We start from the raw sequence: 21,662 nt of genomic DNA on the forward strand, positions 1-21,662 counted from the left end.
TAATAGCATTAATGCGTCTTTTCTGCGTCTTTCAGCCATTTCCTCCTCTCCTTAAGAAACTCCTCAGCTCCTAAAAGTCCTCTTCTCTACTCTTAACAGTTTTCCACCTTAGGAGCTCTCTTAAGGGCTAAGATGCTTTGTGAATAGCTTTTATCTTTACTAGGATTTAGTCTTACTTTTAAGGGGAAATTCTTAGAAAACGCCAGCACTCTTAAGAATTTTCTAGGACCAACTCTTAGTACTAGGAAGCTTTGTGGATACGGCCCCAGATGTGATAGATCTGTACAACCATGTGACTGCATCTGTGTATGTCAGCATCAGTGACCTCAGTGACTTATCGCTTTAGTTTTTCAAAATATGTAATTAGTTACTTTCTCAAAATTGCATTTTGTTACTTTTATTTTGGTTAATGGTTAAATTTGATTGAATGATTCACATTACACATTACATTCCCAGTGTTTTATTTTATGACTTGAGGCTCATTAATATTAACGACCCTCTGTTCCGATTGGTTAACCTCTCCGGTAATAAACGATGACGACCGCTCGACCGCTTTGAAAAAAATACTTTGTTAGTCTATTATTTCTTACAGAAATGATAATGAGCGAACCTTTGTGACGCCACAAAGTTACGGAAGTCCAAACGGCTCGTTTAGAGGCTCGCTTTTCTAATATGGATTGTGTGGATTTAGTTGGTTTAGTGTTACTTTTAATAAAGACTAACTTAGTAAAGTAACTAGTTACTATTTATCACGTAACGAATTAAAAAAAGTTTCAAAAGCAACTTTCTCCATCACTGGTCAGCATTCATTTTGTACCTGAACACCTTTTTCTAACTCAACACACCTAAACAACGTCCCAAAAATGAATTGAATTTTCCAGAGAGAAGACTCACCGCCACCGCCACTATCAGACCAAGAAGGAGCCGCAGCAGCAGCAGCCAGCAGCGCTGTGAGGGCCGCTGAGAAGATCAGCACTTTGAAGGGAAACATGATGGATTCTCCTCTGGTTCGGTCTGCTTTGCTTGTGTCATTTATAAACCCCGTCTTTCACACACTCCGCCCTGTTTGGACACAGTATCAGTTCACTCTGGGACCTGGCATGCTGAGTGTTATTCCTGCTCTGCTGTGGACAGTAAACACAACAGATTTCCTCACTGGGGTGACGGTGGGACACTTTGGAGGGAATCAATTCCCAGAAGTAAACTTTGGGAAGCCAGGGACCGTATCCACAAAGCTTCCTAGTACTAAGAGTTGACGTTTTCTCCGAATTTCCCCTTAAAAGTAAGACTAAATCCTAGTGAAGATAAAAGCTATTCACAAAGCATCTTAGCCCTTAAGAGAGCTCCTAAGGTGGAAAACTGTTAAGAGTAGAGAAGAGGACTTTTAGGAGCTGAGGAGTTTCTTAAGGAGAGGAGGAAATGGCTGAAAGACGCAGAAAAGACGCATGAATGCTATTATTATTATGAAAGTTATCACAATGTTAAGATATTTAGCAACAGGCAAACAGTGCAGCAGTGATAATTTAGGTTTATGCAGCCACATAGTAGAATAATCACACAAACACACAGCTCCTTCGCAGCCTGTTTAATTCCCACCGGCCGGTCGCACCGTGCACCAACAGAACAGCAGCTATGGATATAGTGAGTTTTCTCTGTATTGATGGGACACACGTCCGCATCATCTGTAATATACTCATGTTCAAAAATCAAATCAAAAAATCAAAAGAGAGCATCACACCTAGCAACGGGGTCGACCACACCTCCTCACTAAGATAAAAGTTCTTGTCCATTCCTGCTCAGAGTCGCTCTGAGAACTTTCCTAAGTCACTAAACTAGGACTCCTAGCTAAGGACTTTTAGGCTGAGATAAGACTCTCTGAGAGGACTAAACACAACAGATTCCCTCACTGGGTTGACGGTGGGACGCTTTGGAGGGAATCAATTTCCAGAAGTAAACTTTGGGAAGCCTGGAGTGGAATTTAAACACAGCAGAACAGAACAGGCTGCAAAACATTTTAGATTATTGTGGTTAATGTCAATATGTCAGGCCTGCAAACTCCACGTTCACTATGAGTGCATGAAAGATTTAATGAAGAAATGCAGTGTTGCAGTTAATGATGCACAAGCGACTTACTTCTCTACCCTGATTTCACTGAATTCCCAAAATTAAACAGTACTGTTTAAAACACTTGACCGGATTGTTAGTGCTCTCTATAACAATAGACACCTGTTTCTATTGAAGTCCAGGTGAACTTTTATTGTCGTGACACCCTGAAGAAGACCGAAACATGTTAGTGATGTAAATAAATATTTTCACATGGAGAGAAGTGTGCAACCTTCATATAATTACTTATTCTGCTCCCTCTAACAATACCATGCTTGCGTCACCTGATATCTACGGAAGCGCATTGCATTCACCAAAGAAAAAATAAAATCGGAGACGGTTTCTCGTAATTATGACTTCCATATCTCATAATTATGATTTAGTATCTCATAATTACGAGATCAGTTCTTTTAAGTCAGTGTCTCTATCTTCACTTAATGAAATTGTCAAGCACATGTAGTCGTCCGCTCGCCCCTTGGATGTGGTCCCTACCAGACTCAACTGAAGGAGACTCTGCCTACTGTCGGTCCTTTCATTTTATCTATTGTAATTAGCTCTCTGACTTCTGGCTCTGTCCCTGCTCTAGTCAAACCTCTCCTTAAAAAACCCAGTTTAGATCCCACCACTCTCAATAACTACAGATCTGTTTCAAAGCTTCCGTTTTTGGGGCGTCCCAGTGGCTCAACTGGTAGAGAGGCTCAGTCCGAATCGTCTCTCTCTGCCCTGTCTTTCCTGTCTCTCTCTACTGTCTTATGGCAGAAATGCCCAAAAAATAATTTTAAAAGCTTCTGTTTTTATCCAAGATTTTAGGAAAAAGTTGTTTTTAAACAATTAGTGGCTCATCTGGCAGGTAATTTATTTGAAATGTAGATAGCCATGCAATAAGAAAATCTGAGTAGTGCATTTTTTGCCTGTAAAAATATTGAAAACCACCGAAAAGTTCCTAATTATTTTTTATTCTTTTTCATTTCTACAATTGTTGTTGGATTTTGGCATCATGGTGAGCAATGTGTGAAGAGCTGCCAGATTAATGTTGTCAGTCTGTGTTGTCTGTCTGCTGCAGAACACATTTTGGCAGTTTGGAGAATTTCTGTAATTACATAATCCAAACCCAAACAGGAGCTTTGACCTGTGATCAGGCTCCAGTTTAACCTGTAAAACACAGCTGGTGAATTAACTTGTTTTTATAGAACAACATGATATTGCTAAATTCATCATTCAATATAAAAATATAATCCAGATCCAGTTTTGTCAACTAAGGACTAATGATGATGAGGATTTTTTTTTAAGTTACCTATACTGTCCTTTACATTGTTTACCCACTAAAACTGGAACTTGGGACACAATCACTAAAACCTGAAACTCATGAATCAAATCCCTAAACCAAGTCTGCAAACCCACAAGCACATTTTCTGCTTTTCACTCAGTTTGCAATTCTCTATCACACTTTTTGCAAAACACTACACACAGTAATGTGTAGTTTTCTCTTGTTCTCTACAGGTTTGAGCGTACATGCCGGGAGCCCTGCCAGTAAGGAGTTGCAGTAGTCAAGGCGTGATATTACAAGAGCCTGTACTAGGAGTTGTGCTGCATGTTCAGACAGGTAGGGTCTGATCTTCCTGATGTTGTACAGGGCAAATCCACATGACCGAGCAACAGAAGCCACCTGCTCCTTAAAGGTTAGTTGGTCATCAATCATGACACCCAAGTTTCTGGCAGACTTTGTGGGAATGAGCTGAGCTGATTCGAGCTGGATACTGATCTGCTGTTGTACAGAGGGACTGGCTGGGATGACAAGGAGCTCAGTCTTTGCTAGGTTAAGCTGAAGGTGGCGTTCCTTCATCCGTGCCGAGATATCGGCGAGGCATGCCGATATCCGTGCTGAGACTGTGGGGTCTTCTGATGGGAACGACAGGAAGAGCTGGGTGTCGTCAGCATATGAATGGTACGAGAAGCCATGTGAGCGGATGACTGCACCAAGTGAGGTGGTGTATATTGAAAAGAGAAGGGGTCCAAGCACTGACCCTTGAGGTTCCCCTGTGGACCAGCAGTGGGATTTAGACACTTCCCCTCTCCAAGACGCTCTAAAGGATCTCCCTGAGAGGTCGGACTCAAACCAGTGGAGAGCAGATCCTGAGAAGCCGAGCTCAGCGAGTGTGGAGAGGAGGATTTGGTGGTTCACTGTGTCAAAGGCAGCCGATAGGTCGAGCAACATTAGAACAGAGGACTGAGCGGCAGCTCTAGCTGATCGCAGTGTTTCCACTACAGACAAGAGCGCAGTCTCAGTAGAGTGTCCGCGTTTGAAGCCAGACTGGTTAGGATCATACAGGTTGTTCTCAGAAAGGAATTCAGAGACTTGATTAAAGACTGTGTGCTCAAGAGTCTTGGAAAGGAAGGTGAGGAGTGAAACCGGCCTGTAACTTTCAACCTGAGATGGGTTGAGTGTAGGTTTCTTTAGCAGCGGGGTAACCCAAGCTTGCTTAAAAGCAGTGGGGAACACACCCGTTGTAAGTGAGGAGTTGATGATGTGTGTGACTGCAGGGATCAGTGTGGGCGAAATGGCCTGCAGGAGGTCGGAGGGTATGGGGTCCAACGGACAGGTAGCGGGACGAGAGTCCAGCAGAAGCTTGGAGACTTCCTCCTCGGTGAGAGGGGAGAATGAGAGGAGTGAGGCCCTGTTAGCTGGAGGCAGACTGAGCTGGTCAGGCTCAGAGAACTGATCACTGATGGGAGAAACCTTATCAGGCCATCTTATTAGACCTCAGGACCGCAATGGAAATAAGTCATGTGACTTTATTGCGATATCCTGATGAATTTTAGTACTGTATGTACATTTGCATATTGTATTTTAATTTATCGAATAAAGTCAATCAATCAATCAATCAATCAGTAAAGAAGGAGGCGAAGATATTCGCAGTGAGCAAAGTGGAGGGTGGAGGTGGTGGAGGGTTGAGGAGTGAGTTAAAAGCTGAAAATATTTTCTGAGCGTCTTTGGCGCTGCTGATTTTCTCCTGATAATAAGTGGTCTTGGCAGTTTTTAAATGGGAGGAGAATGCTAGGAGAGACTGATAGTCACTGAGGTCAGTGGGATCTCTGGATTTGCACCATTTCCTCTCAGCTGCTCTGAGCCCCGCCCGTTGCTCTCTGATGACACCGGTGAGCCATGGACTAGGGGGGGTGTTACGAGCAGGTTTGGATGAGAGGGGGTAGAGATTGTTTAGAGAGGAGGCTAGTGAGGTGCAAAGTGTGTCTGTAGCCTCATTGACGTGGAGTGAGGAGAATTCATTATGAGGGGGCATGGTAGCCGAGACCTCATTGGAGAGCTGAGCTGGTGTGAGGGACCGGAGGTTTCGTCGGAAGGAGACCATTTGCGGCAGAGCGTGAGGATGTTCTGGTAAGGAACATCCTCAGGTGAATTGAATAAAGAAGTGGTGTGACAGATGTAAGGGGGTGACAGTCCGATTTGCTGTGGAGAAGTTCCGAGTCACGATCAGATCGAGTGTATTGCCTGCTTTGTGTGTGGGAGGGGTGGAGAGCTGTTAGAGGTCAAATGAGGACAGAAGTGAAAGGAAGTCAGCCGCTTGGGGTTTGTCAAGATGGATATTGATGTCCCCTATGACAATCAGTGGGGTGCCATCTTCAGGAATGGCTGAGAGTAGCATGTCCAGTTCAACTACAAAGTTCCCCAGTAGCCCTGGTGGACGATATATGACAACCACAAACAGCTTAACAGGAGCGGTAACCATGATTGCACGGTATTCAAAGGAGGAATTATTGCTTAGAGGAGAAAGCTTAGTGAATTTCCAGTCTTTGGAAATGAGGGCACCCGTACCACCTCCACGCCCAAAGACAATAAACTAAACAGTGGAGGATGGTTGCAGCTACAATTATCTGACTGTGCTATAAATTTACCATAGGGAGTAGCATTATATCTGCCATCAGTAGCGAGACTGAAAAACCCAGCTAAAACAGCCACGGAGTAACTCTAGAATCGTGAAATAGTTGCCCGTTGACAAATATACGATCTACTATAAGCATGGCTTTCTGATTCTGCTTTCTTTTTTCCTTAAGAATAGGGAGCAGAATCTTTCGTCTCTCTGCGACCTCCCGTACTGCTCGTTCGTTCCAAAGAGAGTTCCTTTCAGTTCCCAGCCTTGTTTAAACTCGAATTCCTTATGTCTGAAGCTCTCGAACCTCGCAACAATGGGTCTCGATCCAGTGGTGGATTTTTTCCCAAGGCGATTTTACCGCTTGGGATTTTAAGTTGGATGGACATGAACCTGCGGACCTCTGCCTTCCTGTCGCCCTGACTGCCCTCCGGAAACCCAGTAAACACGAGGTTTTCCATCGTGCTACGTGTTTGTCCAGTACGCATTCGTTTAGTTGACGATTATCTTGCTCGGCGTTCTCAAGCTTTCGTTGTAGTGTTTGAGCAGTCTTTTTGGTCGATATGAGTTCGCCTTTGAGTTCCTCTATGATGGTTTGGGTGAAACCGAGGCTTCGTTTCAATTCCTCATTGTCGGCTTTCAAGACATCCAATATATCAAGTTTGGTCAGCTTCTCGTTTTGTTTAGTCACTAGTAGCCAGCATCTCTTGTATTTCCAACAAAATGTTGTTGACTATTGTCTCAGTTTGGTTCGAATGGGTAATTTCTTTGGAGCCACTCATGCTTGACTCGGATGTTTTCTTCCGTTTGTCTGGTTGCTTTTTCACGGTTTGTTTGCCAACAGTTGAGCATCAATTCTGAGCATGGTTGTTGATGCCGTTTTTGTCACATCTTTGTCATGGCTAGCTCCAACATGGCTACCTTCAGGATGGTTAGTATTTTCGTGTAGAAGTGCAAGGAATATGATCATCATTGTTGATCGGTTCAGCAGTCAACAGAGAAACACTGTCAGATGAAACGATTTCATTTTCTGTTGGTGTTCAAAGAAGATTCGGACATCCATGTTTCATTTGCATTTCACAGCGTAGCCTACTGGCAAACAAGCAGAAAACATGCTATGGAATCACACACTGATCGTGCGATGGTATTAAACAACACAACAATTTATGTTAATACACAAAAACAGTGAAATAATTATATGAATTCAGTACCAAACTTCCATATGTATTTTCAAATATATATTTTTATTTATGCTTTGCAGTTCTGCGTTGCAATAGCTTGACATCATCACAGTCCAATTTGGGGTGACATGCCCCCCGGAAACCCCTAAACTCCACCTACGATATCAGTAGTACTTTAGTAGCAGTAGTAGTAGCAGCAGTAGTAGCGGCAGTAGTACTTGTAGCAGTAGCAGTAGTAGTACTTGTAGTAGCAGTAGTAGTACTTGTAGTACTTGTAGTAGCAGTAGTAGTACTTGTAGTACTTGTAGTAGCAGTAGTAGTACTTGTAGTAGCAGTAGTAGCTGTAGTAGTACTTGTAGTACTTGTAGTAGTACTTGTAGTAGCAGTAGTAGTACTTGTAGTACTTGTAGTAGCAGTAGTAGTACTTGTAGTAGCAGTAGTAGCGGCTGCAGTTGTCGTAGTTGTAGTATCATCCTGGCTTTCAGTGGAGAGTTTTAGTGTCCCATGATGGTCTCAATTCTGTTTCAGAGGCTTTTCCACACAGGAATAACATTTTAGGGGAAACACTGAATACTGAATTATCTCAATTTTTGTTTTCCAACAAATCAAAATGTTTAAATTTAAAGATATTTCATATCAGCACCAACTATTGATTATTGCGATTGTCAATCCAAAAAACATCAGCATTAGCCTTCAAAACCCCAAGCAGGTGGAACCCTAGTTTCTGTTTCACCACAGACTAAAACACTGTTTCTACATCATGTGGATGGTCACCACCTGTTCCCATTGTGATCCCATTAATTTAATAACATTTCATAATCTATCTACCTGTCTATCTATCTATCTATCTATCTATCTATCTATCTATCTATCTATCTGTCCTGTACCTTCTGTCCACTGGGTCCAGGCGATCCTCTCTCCTCCTGGAGACACAAACACAGACACAGGTTCTTGTTATTGGTCCTCATCACATCACTAACAAGATTCATCAGTATCAGTATCATCTGTGTGGGTCAAGCCCTCCTGTAGGAATCTTGGTGTTATCTTTGACCCACACGAGAAGTTGGAGCAGCATGTTAACAAGCTGGTTCAGTCCTGTTTCCTCCAACCGAGAAACAGTTTTGTCAGCCAAGGATCTGGAGCGCACCATTCATGCTTTTATTTTCTCAAGACCAGACTACTGTAATGTCCTGTTCACTCTCCTCAGCCAAGCTGCTGTGGCTCGGCTGCAGCTGCTGCAGAATGCGGCGGCCAGGCTGTTCTCTTAATTACTTATAAGGCTTTGCACGGGCTATAGCTTTTTTGACAAAGAATTGGCAAAAACATGAAATTGGACAGATGTGAAAATACGAGCAGCTCCTCAGCGTCTGGGCGGACCAAGAGATTTAATCTGGTGTCTTCACCCACCATGTTTTCAAACTGCAGCGCGAAATGACAACAGAGGAAACGGTATCGCCAGTATTGTGTGAATGGCAGCATTACGTTAAAATAGCGGACAGGCGTGTCTTGTGTGAACAGAAACTGCTGTCTTTACCGGAAAAATTAATCCAGCAAATTTACGGGTTTCATGTGTGAAAGGGGCTGATGTGTGTATTAATGTCCGTATGTATTTACTGTCTGCATGTTGTTTGTATTCTTATATGCATTTATTTTCTTTTTCTGTTTCTTTTCCTTCTCTTTGTAACTGCATGTTTAAGAAAGCCCTATATAAAGTTTTACTTACTTACCTACTTCCTGTGGTCCAGGCACGTCCTGTTGATAGAAACCAGAGCCGGTTAGGAGGAAAGGAAAAGGTTCAATGGAAAACTAATCAAAACTCTCAAGAGTCATTAATGAAACTCCAGCCACAACTAAAACCCTACTGACACTTCACATGCCTTCTTCTCTATCTCCCTCCTGATCATCCTCCTGTCTTATAGAAGAGTGTTGGTGCTTTAGGAAGTGAAGCTTGTTCTACTGTCGACCTCAATGCAAGTCTCCTTTGATAAGAGACTCAGTTAAATGACTAAAATGTAAAATGTACAAGCAGCCAATCAGAAGGAAAGTCAAATTCATCAGACAGGATCCCTGAGCCCATCCTGAGTCCTGCTGACTGGACATTTTTAGAAACATTTATAACATTGATTCAGAAACACTGATACACAATCTGTTAAACTGACAGCAATCTTCATTCTTAAAGGTAACTGGACTCTCTGCACGGCAACTCTCTGTTTTTTATAGTGTAAAAGAAGACTTTTTGTCTCAGAGTGATATGATTTATATATTTATATTCTAAAGGGACTTGACTATAAGAAAGCAATCACTTCTGCCTCACACAGTTCTGAATAACAGCTGCAGTCAACTCTTAATTTCTCATAAAAAAAGAATAATTAAACAAGTTAACTAGTTTACTCTCTCTTACAAAACAATAACTCAAGTCAGTTGTCTTTCTAAGCTGCAGAAGCAGGACAGAACAAACTCTGTGAGGCTGAGAGTGTTGGTTTATATAATTTCCAGCAGCAGTGCAGCCTGCATGGCTCCATGCTTTACTTGTAACAGTATACATTTAAGGGAGACCTTGGAATGCATGGAAAATGGGACTTGATATGAAGTTGACCTGCTTGATCTGATTATAAATACTGACGTTCAATCAGGACTGTTTTAAAGTATGCTTATTTCATGAAATTACTGCAAGTGTCTGTTTTTTTTGTTTTTTTGTTTTTTTGTTTGTCTCAGCCCAAACCAGCTTACAATTGTTTTTGACAGTTTTTCAAACATTCTTGACATCATGTTAAAGTTAAAAGGCGTGTGTATTCCAGTCACCTTTGACCCCGAGGGGCCCCGAGAGCCACGGCTGCCTTCATGTCCGGAGCATTTACACATGACGTTACAGCACTCCCTCTCCGCCACCGTGTCCTGGAGAGGAAGAAGGAGAAGTGAGAGTGAAAGGGAGAGATTAAGACAGGCAAGAAAAACAGCAGATAGATGAGTGTCAGAAGAGAGGGAGGGAGCAAGAAGAGACGGTGTTGAAGTGAAAAAGGGCATAAGGGAATAATTTAGTTATGTAGCGATACAGTTTGTTGACAGTAGTCTGTTTTAAGGTCCTTATACTTAAAAGATAAATAACAAAAGTGTGTAGAGTTTCTACTGGCTGGAGAACGAATCAGACTGAAAAATCTTTTGCAAACTTAGATCCATGCAATTTACATTTTATTGTACAGTGAAATAGTATTGTCCAATTAATTAAAGTATTAAAGTAAATTGCATGGATCTAAGTATGTGGTAGATCTTTTCCACAAAAAGTAAATAGCAAGCAAACAGTTTCACTGTCAGTCTAAACCCACTAAAGCTCACTGCTGTTTTCTTGCCAGTGACCATTCCTTTACATGGCAAGTCATTTACATATTTTCTCCACTTGACTTTCAGCTGTTAAACAAGCAGCGGATCAGGCTCTGTTCGCTGCACACCAGAGCAAAATCAGAAAAGTCAGAGATATTTTTTTCTCTGGGGCAAAAAGCAGAACTGCTACAGCCTTCTGAGAATTAGGTTTAAAATATGTTACCTCTGGAGAAGTGAATTGCAAAGTGTCACTTGAGTTACTTGGACAGTGCCAGAGTAGATTTTTATTCCATGAATAAAAATAAATCATCAGTGTCACACACTAATGTTCCAGGGGTTACATCATAACATCCAGCATTTATGCAATCTGATTTCCTGGATTATAGGTGCAATTGAGGAACCAACACTGGCCCGCTATGTTGATATTCCAGATGATTTGAACCTAAAAGTGATATCTATTTGTCAAGACATTGTGTATCTCGCGTCTAAGGGCCGGAGGCAGACACCTAAATCATTGTGTCTTGGTCTAACTGTTCGCCATTTAACAGGTTCATCACAAATTGTGTCACTTCTAAATAGACTAGGACATTGTGCATCATAATGTAATGAATAATGTAATAATGATAATGTAATCATCATAATGTAATGAATGCAAGGATGAGACATGCTGTGACATTAACACATAATTGCATACCATATTTTGGGCTGATTTGAGCTGTAATGCATCTATTGTAGAATTGTCCATTTTTGGCATTATTCAAAATTAAGGGGGGTGGGGTAGAATTTTGATTAATTTCAGCCATCTTGGGCCAAAATGTGCATTTTTTTTTTCTTCCTCTGATTACACAGTGGCTACTGAAAATTTTGATGTATAAAACATCAGTGTTTTGCAAAATTTACCATGTGTATGTTTAATTTTGCTTGGTGCCAATCACTGAAGTTGAAGTGTATTTTCTACAAATTTGCCATATTTCATGGTCTAAATTCACACTTGGGTATACTAATGCATCAATACTTGTCTCAGATGTTTAGGTACATGTATAAATGTCAGTTTGAGAGATATTTTGTGTTGCTAAAATGAATATAAATGAAGTTACAAGCAAAACCAGCAGCATAAGATTTTCGTTTTTTTAAATTCACATTTATATACATTTATGGATCGTGACAAAAAACTGCAGGATATTTTGCGGAGAACTTTTAACACAAAGTCCATAAGGGTGTTGTCTATGCAAAAACGCATTTAAAAAGTAGTGCCCAGGTGTGGGAACGAAAATCACTTTCTAGCCACTTTTTCTTAGTTCACCTTATAGCCTAAAACCCATCGGTAATGACTTACAATCTGTTTCAGAATGGTGCTGCCGACGCTCTGCATGCCGATGCTGAGAGGAAGCTTGTAGCCGAGCCCTCGACCAAACTCCACCATTTGGAGCTGGCTGGCATCGTGGACTCCCTCCAGGGCAACGGTCAGCAGAGCATGGACTCCTGCAAAAAAATCAGACAAGATGTTTACTTCAGGCACCTCTCCTCCTCTAATGGCTTAGCAGGATAGCTGCAACCATAATGTGTGACATGTTGCTTTAAAGCACATGGCTATGGAATATCTAATGTTGGATGAGGATATGTAGACTGATATGTATAGTTTATAGTATGTCTTGCACAATGTCTTGTATGACAATGTTTCTCTGAACCAGTGTCACCAAGACAAATTCCTGTACATTTACTGTACATTGTTTTTAAATTGATTCTGATTCTGAATACTGACTGTACACTGTAAAGCTCAACATCAATATGATACCTTTAAAACCTCAGAAAGGGCATTTGCCGAGTGTATTTCCTTTGCCCTGATTTCCTCCACAAAATAGCAGACTTGGGCCAACTGGTATTTGCTCATGCTTTACATGATTTGTGTAATCCTACATGTGCCAGATGGGTGGGTTGGCTTCAAAGGACGATACAATAAGTGCCAGAAAGTTTAAACAACCACAGGAAAACGCAGAGTCACTGATGACTGATCATTATTTTGGGGTTTGGTTTTACTTCAATTAAGATTAATACTTATGTATCTTTGCATGGCAGAATACAAAATGAGAGTAAAACATTCTGGAAACACCTCTGCATCCCCCAGTTTTTACCAGATTGTCGTAGAAGCTCTGATTCTTGCTCCAGTTTCATCACGTCTTCATCGAGTCCATCTGAGAAGATCACCAGCACCTGAGGGACAAGGTCAGTCACATGTTAGACTGCTAGAGCTGTGAGTCCTTGGAAAGAAAATTACACACCATCATCATATTTATATAGAAAGATTTAAAAATCATTGTGATACAACGGTTTGTTTCAACCAAGCGATCTGATATTCCAACTGTGATCGCGATTCCCCTGAAGCACGACTCGCTGTGCTTTGGCAAAAACTGGAACTGCTTGTGTATAACCAGGCAGCTGGTTAGTGACCAGTCTTGTTTTGCATGTGCACTACTTGGAAAAAAACCTTTCAGACGGTACACATCCACTGGTAACCACTGTATGAAAGTAATAACTAAGGTTGGGGTTTGAAAGTATTTCATCGAATATGAATCCAGTATTTAATCTGCTTATCGAATCTGAATCCTTTTGAATCCCTTATTGAACCATTACACATAATGTGTTGGGGAAAAAAGGACAAAGAAAACAAAAACACGGCACTTGTTAACTTTTGTTGCTGTGTTAATTCATTGCACTTGTCATTCATCGCACAATTCTAACACAAGAATATAGAAAAACATCACCTTAACAAAACGTGTGGGTTTGATAGACTGGGACATCGACACAATAAATTGGTGTTGAGGTGTCTTTGTGTATGCAAGACTATTTTATCTCTCAGACTCACCTTCACACCAGCGTTGGACTCTGCCTTCAACTTGTCTCTGAAGGAGTGCAGCAGAGCCGTGTTGAAGTAGGTGGCCTCGGACATCTGCAGGGCCATGACCTTGTTCACCACATCCTCGTTGTAGCCCTCGAAGTTGAAGTCATACAGGGTTCGTCCGTCGCGACTCACCACTCGGAAGGCGATGTTGGGCTTGATGGGGGTGCGTCCGGTGCAGCACAGACCCTGTAGGCTGGAAACATAGCGGACGATCTCTGGCAGGAAGGTCTGGAGCTTGGTCTGGCCGCTGACCAGGAGCTGACCAGGAGCTCCAGTCCTTTGAGAAATATCGAATCCCATGGCAATATCAATGCTGCAGGCTGCAGGAGAGAGACAAATGAGTTTATCATTGGCAGTCATTCAATATCATCAGAGACAGAGAGAGAGAGAAGGAGGAGAGAGGGGTGTAAGGGAGACAGACAGAGAGACAAAGTCACACTTCTCAACTCACCAGCTGGATCTAGGATGGGTTTGGATTTGCAGATGGTGTCGATCACCTTTTGCTTGATGTTTGCCAAGCTGCCAAAGTTCTGCACAGTGAATAGCCTCTCTGGGGTGCCAGTGATCTGCAGGAGCTCCAGATCATGGACGTCTCCGATGCCGATGGCAAACACCTCAATCCCCAGAGCCCTGAGATGGTCGGCTGCATCCTCCACATCATCCTGCGTGTCGCCGTCTGTGATCAGCACCAGATTCTGGGAAATCCCAGCGGAGATACGGCTACCCCGCGACGCCTGGAAATAGTCCCGAATGAAATCCAGGGCCTTTGCAATGTAGGTGCCTCCGCCGAGCTGCGTCAAGTCGAGGATGTGTTTGTTCACTTCTGCCTCGGTGTAGTACTGGTTGAGGTAAAACTCCTTCTGAGGATTGGTGCTGAACTGCGCGACTCCAACGTGCACAAACTCCTTACTGATTTTGAAGCTGTTCACCAGTTCTGTTGTAAAGGTCTTCATCATGGTGTATTCATACGGGCTGACGCTGCTTGACTGATCCATCAAAATGACCAGGTCAGCCTTCTGTTTCTCACAAGCTGCCAAAGCAAAAGCAAGGGGAGGTCATTTAAATGTGTGAGTATATGCACATATTGTTGCTAATAAGTAAGGGTACCAATTTAATTCTCAATTCAATTTAATTATATATAAAATTACAAAGTACCATTATGCCAAGAAGGACATACTCCATTCTTCTATGCTTGTGTGCTATCAAACTTCCTCACAGTTTGCAGCACTTGAGAAAACATTTTTCACAAATCATGACTGCTTCTATACAAAGAACTATACATCAGTGCCACAAATGCGCAGTGAGGCTGTACCGAATTTGTACTTGTTGCATCCTACCTGGCTTAGTGTTGCTGCAGAGGACATGAGAAATATTTGTGTATAGAGTTTCCAGGGCATCAAAATTGTCCACGTAGAAAACCCTGGACTTGTCTTCACCAGCCATGATCTCCAGCTGAGTTATGTTGGCTCCTTCCACTCCGATACTGAAGACTTGGATGCCGTTGTCTCGCAGCGCCTTAGATGGCGCAACCAGGTTGTTACGGTCTGTAGCATCGCCGTCTGTGATCACCAATAGAACCTGAGGCACCTGGGAGGCCGCCCGACCGCCATGTTCAGCATTAAAGAACTGTAAGGAATACTCCAGAGCCTTGCCTGTGTAGGTGTCCCCATACGGTGACTTCAAAGCTGCTATGGCATTAAGAACCTCTCTTTTGGAGTAATACTGGTTGAGAGTGAACATGGATTTGGGGTCATTGGAGTAGAGAATTACCCCAAAGCGAGTCAGCTTTTCATCGACAGTGTTTTGGTTCACCATCGATGCCATAAACTTCAGCATGCTTCTGAACTTGGACAGGGTTATGCTAGTGGAGCTGTCCACCAGGAAAATAATATCAGCTACTTCTGTCTTCTTACATTCTGGTTGAAGAAAAAGGACAAAAAGAAAGGGGTGGGGAGGGTGAGGAATCAATTAGACACTAAATTACCACAGACAAGTAAGACAAGACAAGTGTATTTTTATGGTAAAATGCGGCAATATGCATTTCCAAAAACAGAGAGTTCAGTTAAAATTGGAAAACACTCTACTAAAGCCACAGCTCTTAATTCACTCTTTCTCCCCTATTCCCTCTAACCTTCATCTGCATCCCCTCCCTGCAAGTATACAGACATACTGAGGATATGTGGACAGCAGAGAGGGGGAAAGTCCCCTTCTCTGAGACTTTTGCTGAATGGATGGACATCTTAGATTGTTAGAGGCAAGGATAAGGAAGGTCAATAATTGATTGACAATATTATTTTGAATACAAAGCAGACCATAATATATTTGTAGGGTTTTGAAAGGGTCTTTAATCAGTACCAATGACTCAACGATTACTGATTATTGCTTTGATTTATGGCTTTCAAAACACACTTTCCAGCCTGTACTCTGTTTTGGAACAAAAACCTCACCCATTGGAGTTTCAAGACACTTCCAATTCTCCCTGATAGAGGTCGGTAGAAGTCGCAGATGCTTAATGCCAATTTAAAAGTCAATTTCAGTGGAATTACTCATAAGTATTCAAGCAAAACCTTAGTAGAGAGACCGTAGAGAGACACAGGAAAGACTGGGACATGCGACAAAGGTTTCGAGCCAGATTCAAACCCAGGACTTAGCGTTTACATGGTACCTGCCTTAGACCACTGACCACCAGAACACCTGAATCACCAAATCATTTTGTAATAATCCCAATCTGCTCTCACCTCCCTCGGTATCGCAGAGCTCCATGGCCACCTCGCTCTCCAGGTCCTTCAGTGCATCAAAGTCCCTCTCAGCATACATCCTGTCCTGCGAACCGCTGATCTCCAGCAGCTGAGTGGTGTTGGCGTTCACCACCCCGATGGCGTAGATCATGACCCCTTTGGCTCTCAGAGCCTCAGCAGGGCCTTTGACCTCGTCCTGAGACTCGCCATCTGTTATCAGTATAAGCCTCTGCCTCAGGTCTGGACGGCCTCCTCTGAATACATTAAAATACTGTGAAACATCAGAAATGGCACCACCTGTGAGCGTGCCTCCACCTAGCTGCTGCATATCATCTATAGCTTTCGTCATTTCGCCTTTGTCGTAGTAACGGTTGAGAGGGAATTCCAGTCTTTGGATAGTGCTGTACTGCATGACGCCGATGTGCACCTGATTCTGCCCAATGACAGACTTGGTGATGACTGATTTCATGAAGTCTTTCATTTTTTGGAAGTCCGGCGAATTGATGCTACCGGAGCTGTCAATCAAAAAAAGGAGGTCGCCTGGTACATCTTTGCAAACTGTGGACAGAGTAAAAGAGAACTGTTGGTGCAGTGTTCCTGTTTTTCTCTTACTTTTCTTGTCTTAAGCATTCAGCTAAGATTCCATGTAAAGCACTTTGTAACCTTATTTTTTTAAATACTATATACGGTATGTAGTTGTTTTATTATTGTGGTTATTATTACTATTATTGTTACTATTGTTGCTGATGTAACTTTCTCTAGCTCTGAATCCTAAAACAGATGTATGCTATGCTTCATAACAAGAAGCAATTGTAATAATGTAATTCTCCCATTTTGCTAAATTGATTTTCAGATCTACATCAATCTTTTAAAAATTATTACTCCAAACTCTATGGTACAGTAAATAATGCAAATGAAGCTGAATTGGACAGTTTCTTCCGGACAGATTCGATTCCTTTGGAATAATAAAAAGCCCAGAATCGCTTACAAGAAATTAATTATACCCAGATCCAGGGGTGGTCTAGGAGTCCCAGATGTATTTCAGTATTATCTTTCATACAATGCAAAGTATCCATTGACTTGGGCTTACAAGCCCGACTCTCTGGTAGGCAGCTGGGAATGGCTGGAGAAGCGCATCATATCTGGAAATAATAAAATATCCTTGGCATCATTGTGGTACTGTCCAAGACCACCACCTCTATTGGACAACACTATTATTAGGTTTTCATGCTCTATTGTGAAGCAGCTACACGGGAGATTTAGCATCGAGGGGCTTTCTCTTCCATCCTGTCCCATCTGGTGTAACCCCATCCTTTCAGCTGGAGGATGTACCTTAAGTAACAAAACTTGGCAGAGGCTTGGCATTACAACAGTCGGACAGATCTTTAGCGATAAAATCTTACCATTTCAACAACTTAAAAATCAGTTTGGCCTTTTAGATTCTTTCTTTTTAACATATGCACAACTATCGTCTGTTATAAATAGGAAATGTAAAGAGGGAGCTGTGCCTGCCTCATGCTCGGAGTGGGATCAGCTTTTTAAGAAGGCAACCTCGTCAAGAGGTGTGGTCTCAAATATTTATAGCTTAATGTTTAGGGCTGCCCCTAATGCATATTCTTCTGTTCAGCTGGCTTGGGAGCATGACCTTAATATATCCTTGACTGCTTCTCAGTGGAATACAATTTGGAGGTCAGCTTTGAGCTCTTCTAAATGTGTGAGATTTAGGATTATACAATACAAGATTCTGAGCAGAGCATATATTACCCCTGTTAGATTATCCAAGATGGACGACAAACACCAAGGTTTATGCTGGCACAATTGTGGCAGTCGAGGTTCATTACTCCACCTGCTTTGGGACTGCCCAGCTGTTAAAACACTCTGGTTAGAAGTCACATCCCTAATGTCAGAGTTTTTTAATGTTAATTTCCCTGTATGTCCCATAGCATGCCTGCTGGGCCTAAAACCTAGTGTTGGAGTCACTGTTGACCGGCTCTGGACACTGGGTTGCTTGTCTACTAAAAGACTAATTCTTTTAAACTGGAAGGAACGTAAGCCAGCCTGCTTCTCTAGGGATTCGTGGCTGGAGGAATACCTGGACTTGCTGAATATGGAACGGGCAGCCTGCCTGTTAAAAGACTTTGACAAGGGCCTGGAGGACCACTGGGACACTGTCCGCAAGTTCCTTGTTTGACCATATAGTAAATAGTAACTGATTACACTCGCCCTAGCAATTAAGACTTGTTAAGTACTCTCATTTGTTTGTTTGTTTGTTTTTTTTTCTCTTGCTTTGTGTGGCCTGTAGTAAAACCCTTGCTTATTATGTGACCACTTTCTATATCTCAGGTACCTGCCTCCGCTTGAGAAGGCTTGTATAAAGAATGTATAAGAAAGAAAAGCCTGTCGAATGTTGTTGCGGGCTCTGGGTGTCACCCTTGCATCCCCCCCCCCCCCATGTTATCTTTATTTCTGTTTTGTTATGCAGTGTTGTCTTTCGTATTACCTTGTCCATTGCGTGTTTTGTATAATGATGAAAATGTACAATAAAACTCTTAATATAAAAAAAAAAAAAAAAGATTTTCAGATCTACATTAAATTCAGAAATGGCTCATTGGAGTAGTATCCATTGTATCCATACTAATACAATACTTTCAGTGGTGAGTAACTCCAAAATATAGAATATGCAAGACATGCCTTTTAAAAGAATAACAGTCTAGTTTCCCTTACCATCTTGGGAACAGATGTCTGTGATAATGTCGTCCTTGATGGGCTTCAGGGCATCAAAATCATTGCCAAAGAATGTCTTCTCGGGGCTTCCAGCAATCTCTTCCAGCTCAGTCTCGTCTGCGTTTTTCACCCCAATGGCGTAGATGACGACGCCCTGCGCCCTCAGTTTCTCTGCAGGAGCCTTGACCTTGTCAGCAGACTTCCCATCAGTGATGACGACCAGGTACTCTGGGACTTTGTGACCTCGAGTGGCCATTGCTCTCTCAAAGTTGGGACCCATGAATGACAGCGCTGCTCCTGTGTTGGACCCACCTCCTATTTGTTTTATGTTCTCCACAGCCTTCTCTAATGAGTTGACATCTGAGTGGGCTGTCAGGTCAAATTCCAAGTTTGGTAAATCTGCGTATTTTGCAACCCCCACGCGGACATGTTGCGGCCCAATATGGAAGGTATGGAGAAACTCAGTGATGAACGTCTTCATGTCTTGGAAGTCTTTAGGGTAAATGCTTCCTGAGTGGTCGATCAGGAAGAAGATGTCTGCTTCATCTGTTTGTACACAGCCTGGAAAGAAAAGGAAAGCAAGAATACCGCATAGTAAGGGTTTTTTCTCCACACATTCAATTCTCTGCTTTCAATTCACTACACTTTATACACTATAACACCTGACCTTATCCTTAAACTTTGACTTTATCTTTTTGATTATAGATTTTGTTGAAATTCAAGTGACCAAAGCCACTGTTAAAAAAACACTGGCTCAAACCTTCTTTGATGCCTGCTCTCCTTGTATTGATTGTGATCGCTTGGCGAAAGATGTTATGACACAGGGTCTTCTGCAGGCTCTGCTCCAGGGTTTTCAGCTTGGCGAAACTGTCCACAATAAACACGTGTTTCTTGGAAGGATAAGACGCCATCTGTACCAGCTCAGGCTTCTTGGCATCTTTGATCCCTACGGCGTAAACGGTGACACCAGCTCGACGGAGATCGGCGGCCTCTTGGCTCACGACATCCTGGGATTCGCCGTCTGTGATCACCACTGCCACCTGCTGGACACCCAGGCTTTTCCTGCTGCCTTTCTCCTTGATGAAGACTTTCTCCCGAGCAAACTTCAGAGCAGCTCCAGTGTTGGCACCGCCTCCATGGTAAGGCAGGATTTTGATGAACTGAAGGATCTCGTTCTTGTCGTTGAAGGTGTTCAGGTAGACCTGTGCTGTGGGCCTGTCGTTGTACATGACAATGCCCACTCGGACTCTATTCAGACTGACCTCTAGGCCAGCCACAATCTTGTACAGGAAAGTGCGCACCGGCTGAAAGTTGGGAGTAGTGATGCTTCCCGACTCATCAACGATGAACACAATGTCTGCCAGTGGGGCTGCTTTGCAATCTGTGAAAGAGTGTGTAATCGTTGGTTAGGGGTAAAATGATTAGTACCAATTAATTCCAGCCCTATCTACTAGTCAGCCTCTCAGATATCATTGAAAATGAAGAATAATACAATCTGTAAAATAGTGTCTGCATTTTGGTTGGGGGTAAAATCATTAGCAAGTTGCATTTGTGGATAGATTGTGAATAAGCTGTAGGAAACCATACATTTTCAATTGGCTCATATAGGAAATAACACTCTTAAAAAAAATAAAAAATAAAAAATCCCATGTTGAGTAACTTTTCAGTTCATTTGCTTTATAGTCAGTAGTCAAGTGAATCATTCTGTGATGATAAAGAAACCTTCCTCACCTCCAGTAATATTGGTCACCTCCTCCTCAGTCTCAAAGAGAGTCTTCAAAGCAGGTGTAATGTTGGCAGACTGGTATATGTACGGAGCAGTGGCTACTACCCTCATTTCATTCACTGTTGCAGCACCTAGGCCTATCCCCACCACTGTTACCCCTTCAGACTTCACCAGACGGGAAGCCTGAAACACAGCATCATCCGAATCCCCTCCAGACACGACCACCAGGAACTGCCGGAAGCCTTTGTCTTCCCGGCTACCTGCCTCACTGGTGAAAAAGTTAGTGCTGGCGTACTGCAAAGCATTACCCAGGTTGCGTGGCTCGTTAGCCTGTACTTGGCGCAGGCGGAAACGCCGGAGAGCGGCCATGGTCTCCTCTTTGGTTTTGAAAGCATTGAGGAGAAATTCAACCTTGACGTCTTGGCCAAACTGGGCCAAACCAAATCGGTGGGCAGAAGCTCCAATATTGAGTTGGTTGACCAGCCGGTTGAGGAGGTTCCTGATATTTGGGAAGTCTGCCATGGAGAGACTACTGTCCACCAGGAAGAAAATGTCTGCAAACCTTTGGGCCAAGGCTGAAGAAACAAAAAAAAAAAAAACAGTTTATGACCTCCAAATGATGATTGGTTAACTGCCAAAGCGGCTGGTAGAGTTGACTAACATACCAGCCACTTTCACTATTTTACCAGCCAACTTCATTTTTTGAATAGAATAGGACACCAAATGATGGTTGAGTAAGTGTAGACTAATTTACCAGCCACAGACTAAATTTACCAGCATTTAGCCGGAAGCTGGTGATAATTCCCCATCTTAGTTCCCACCACTGTTGTCCTGTCCCCTACTGTTAAATAGGTAGATGTATCCCCCCCCCACCCCCACCACACACACACACACCTGAAAAAGGTCCGACTCCACATGAAAGAAATTTGTTTACATTGCTGTCAATGAAGACAAGTCTAAATGGATTTGCAGAGACCTGCCAAGAAAACATTTCTGTGGATTACTGGTTCCCACACAAAATTTGCACAACAGTAAATTCAACTCAACATGTTCATGTCCTGTTATTTCCTCTTCGTCTGACCGTTT

The 21,662-nt window shown here is 42.6% G+C and overlaps 1 protein-coding gene across 1 annotated transcript in view; it reads right to left on the reverse strand.

Moving 5' to 3' along the window:
• LOC139930372 (collagen alpha-6(VI) chain-like) overlaps nt 1-21,662 on the reverse strand; it is a 34,229-nt gene that overhangs the window by 7,159 nt on the left and 5,408 nt on the right. The window contains 12 exon segments of the mRNA XM_078287054.1: nt 4,606-4,741; nt 8,059-8,094; nt 9,974-10,066; nt 11,826-11,971; nt 12,622-12,700; nt 13,353-13,708; nt 13,840-14,418; nt 14,726-15,304; nt 16,127-16,684; nt 18,851-19,411; nt 19,611-20,231; nt 20,582-21,151. Coding sequence (XP_078143180.1) covers nt 4,606-4,741; nt 8,059-8,094; nt 9,974-10,066; nt 11,826-11,971; nt 12,622-12,700; nt 13,353-13,708; nt 13,840-14,418; nt 14,726-15,304; nt 16,127-16,684; nt 18,851-19,411; nt 19,611-20,231; nt 20,582-21,151 — 4,314 coding nt within the window.

Source organism: Centroberyx gerrardi, chromosome 12, assembly GCF_048128805.1.
Source record: "Centroberyx gerrardi isolate f3 chromosome 12, fCenGer3.hap1.cur.20231027, whole genome shotgun sequence".
NCBI lineage: Eukaryota > Metazoa > Chordata > Actinopteri > Beryciformes > Berycidae > Centroberyx > Centroberyx gerrardi.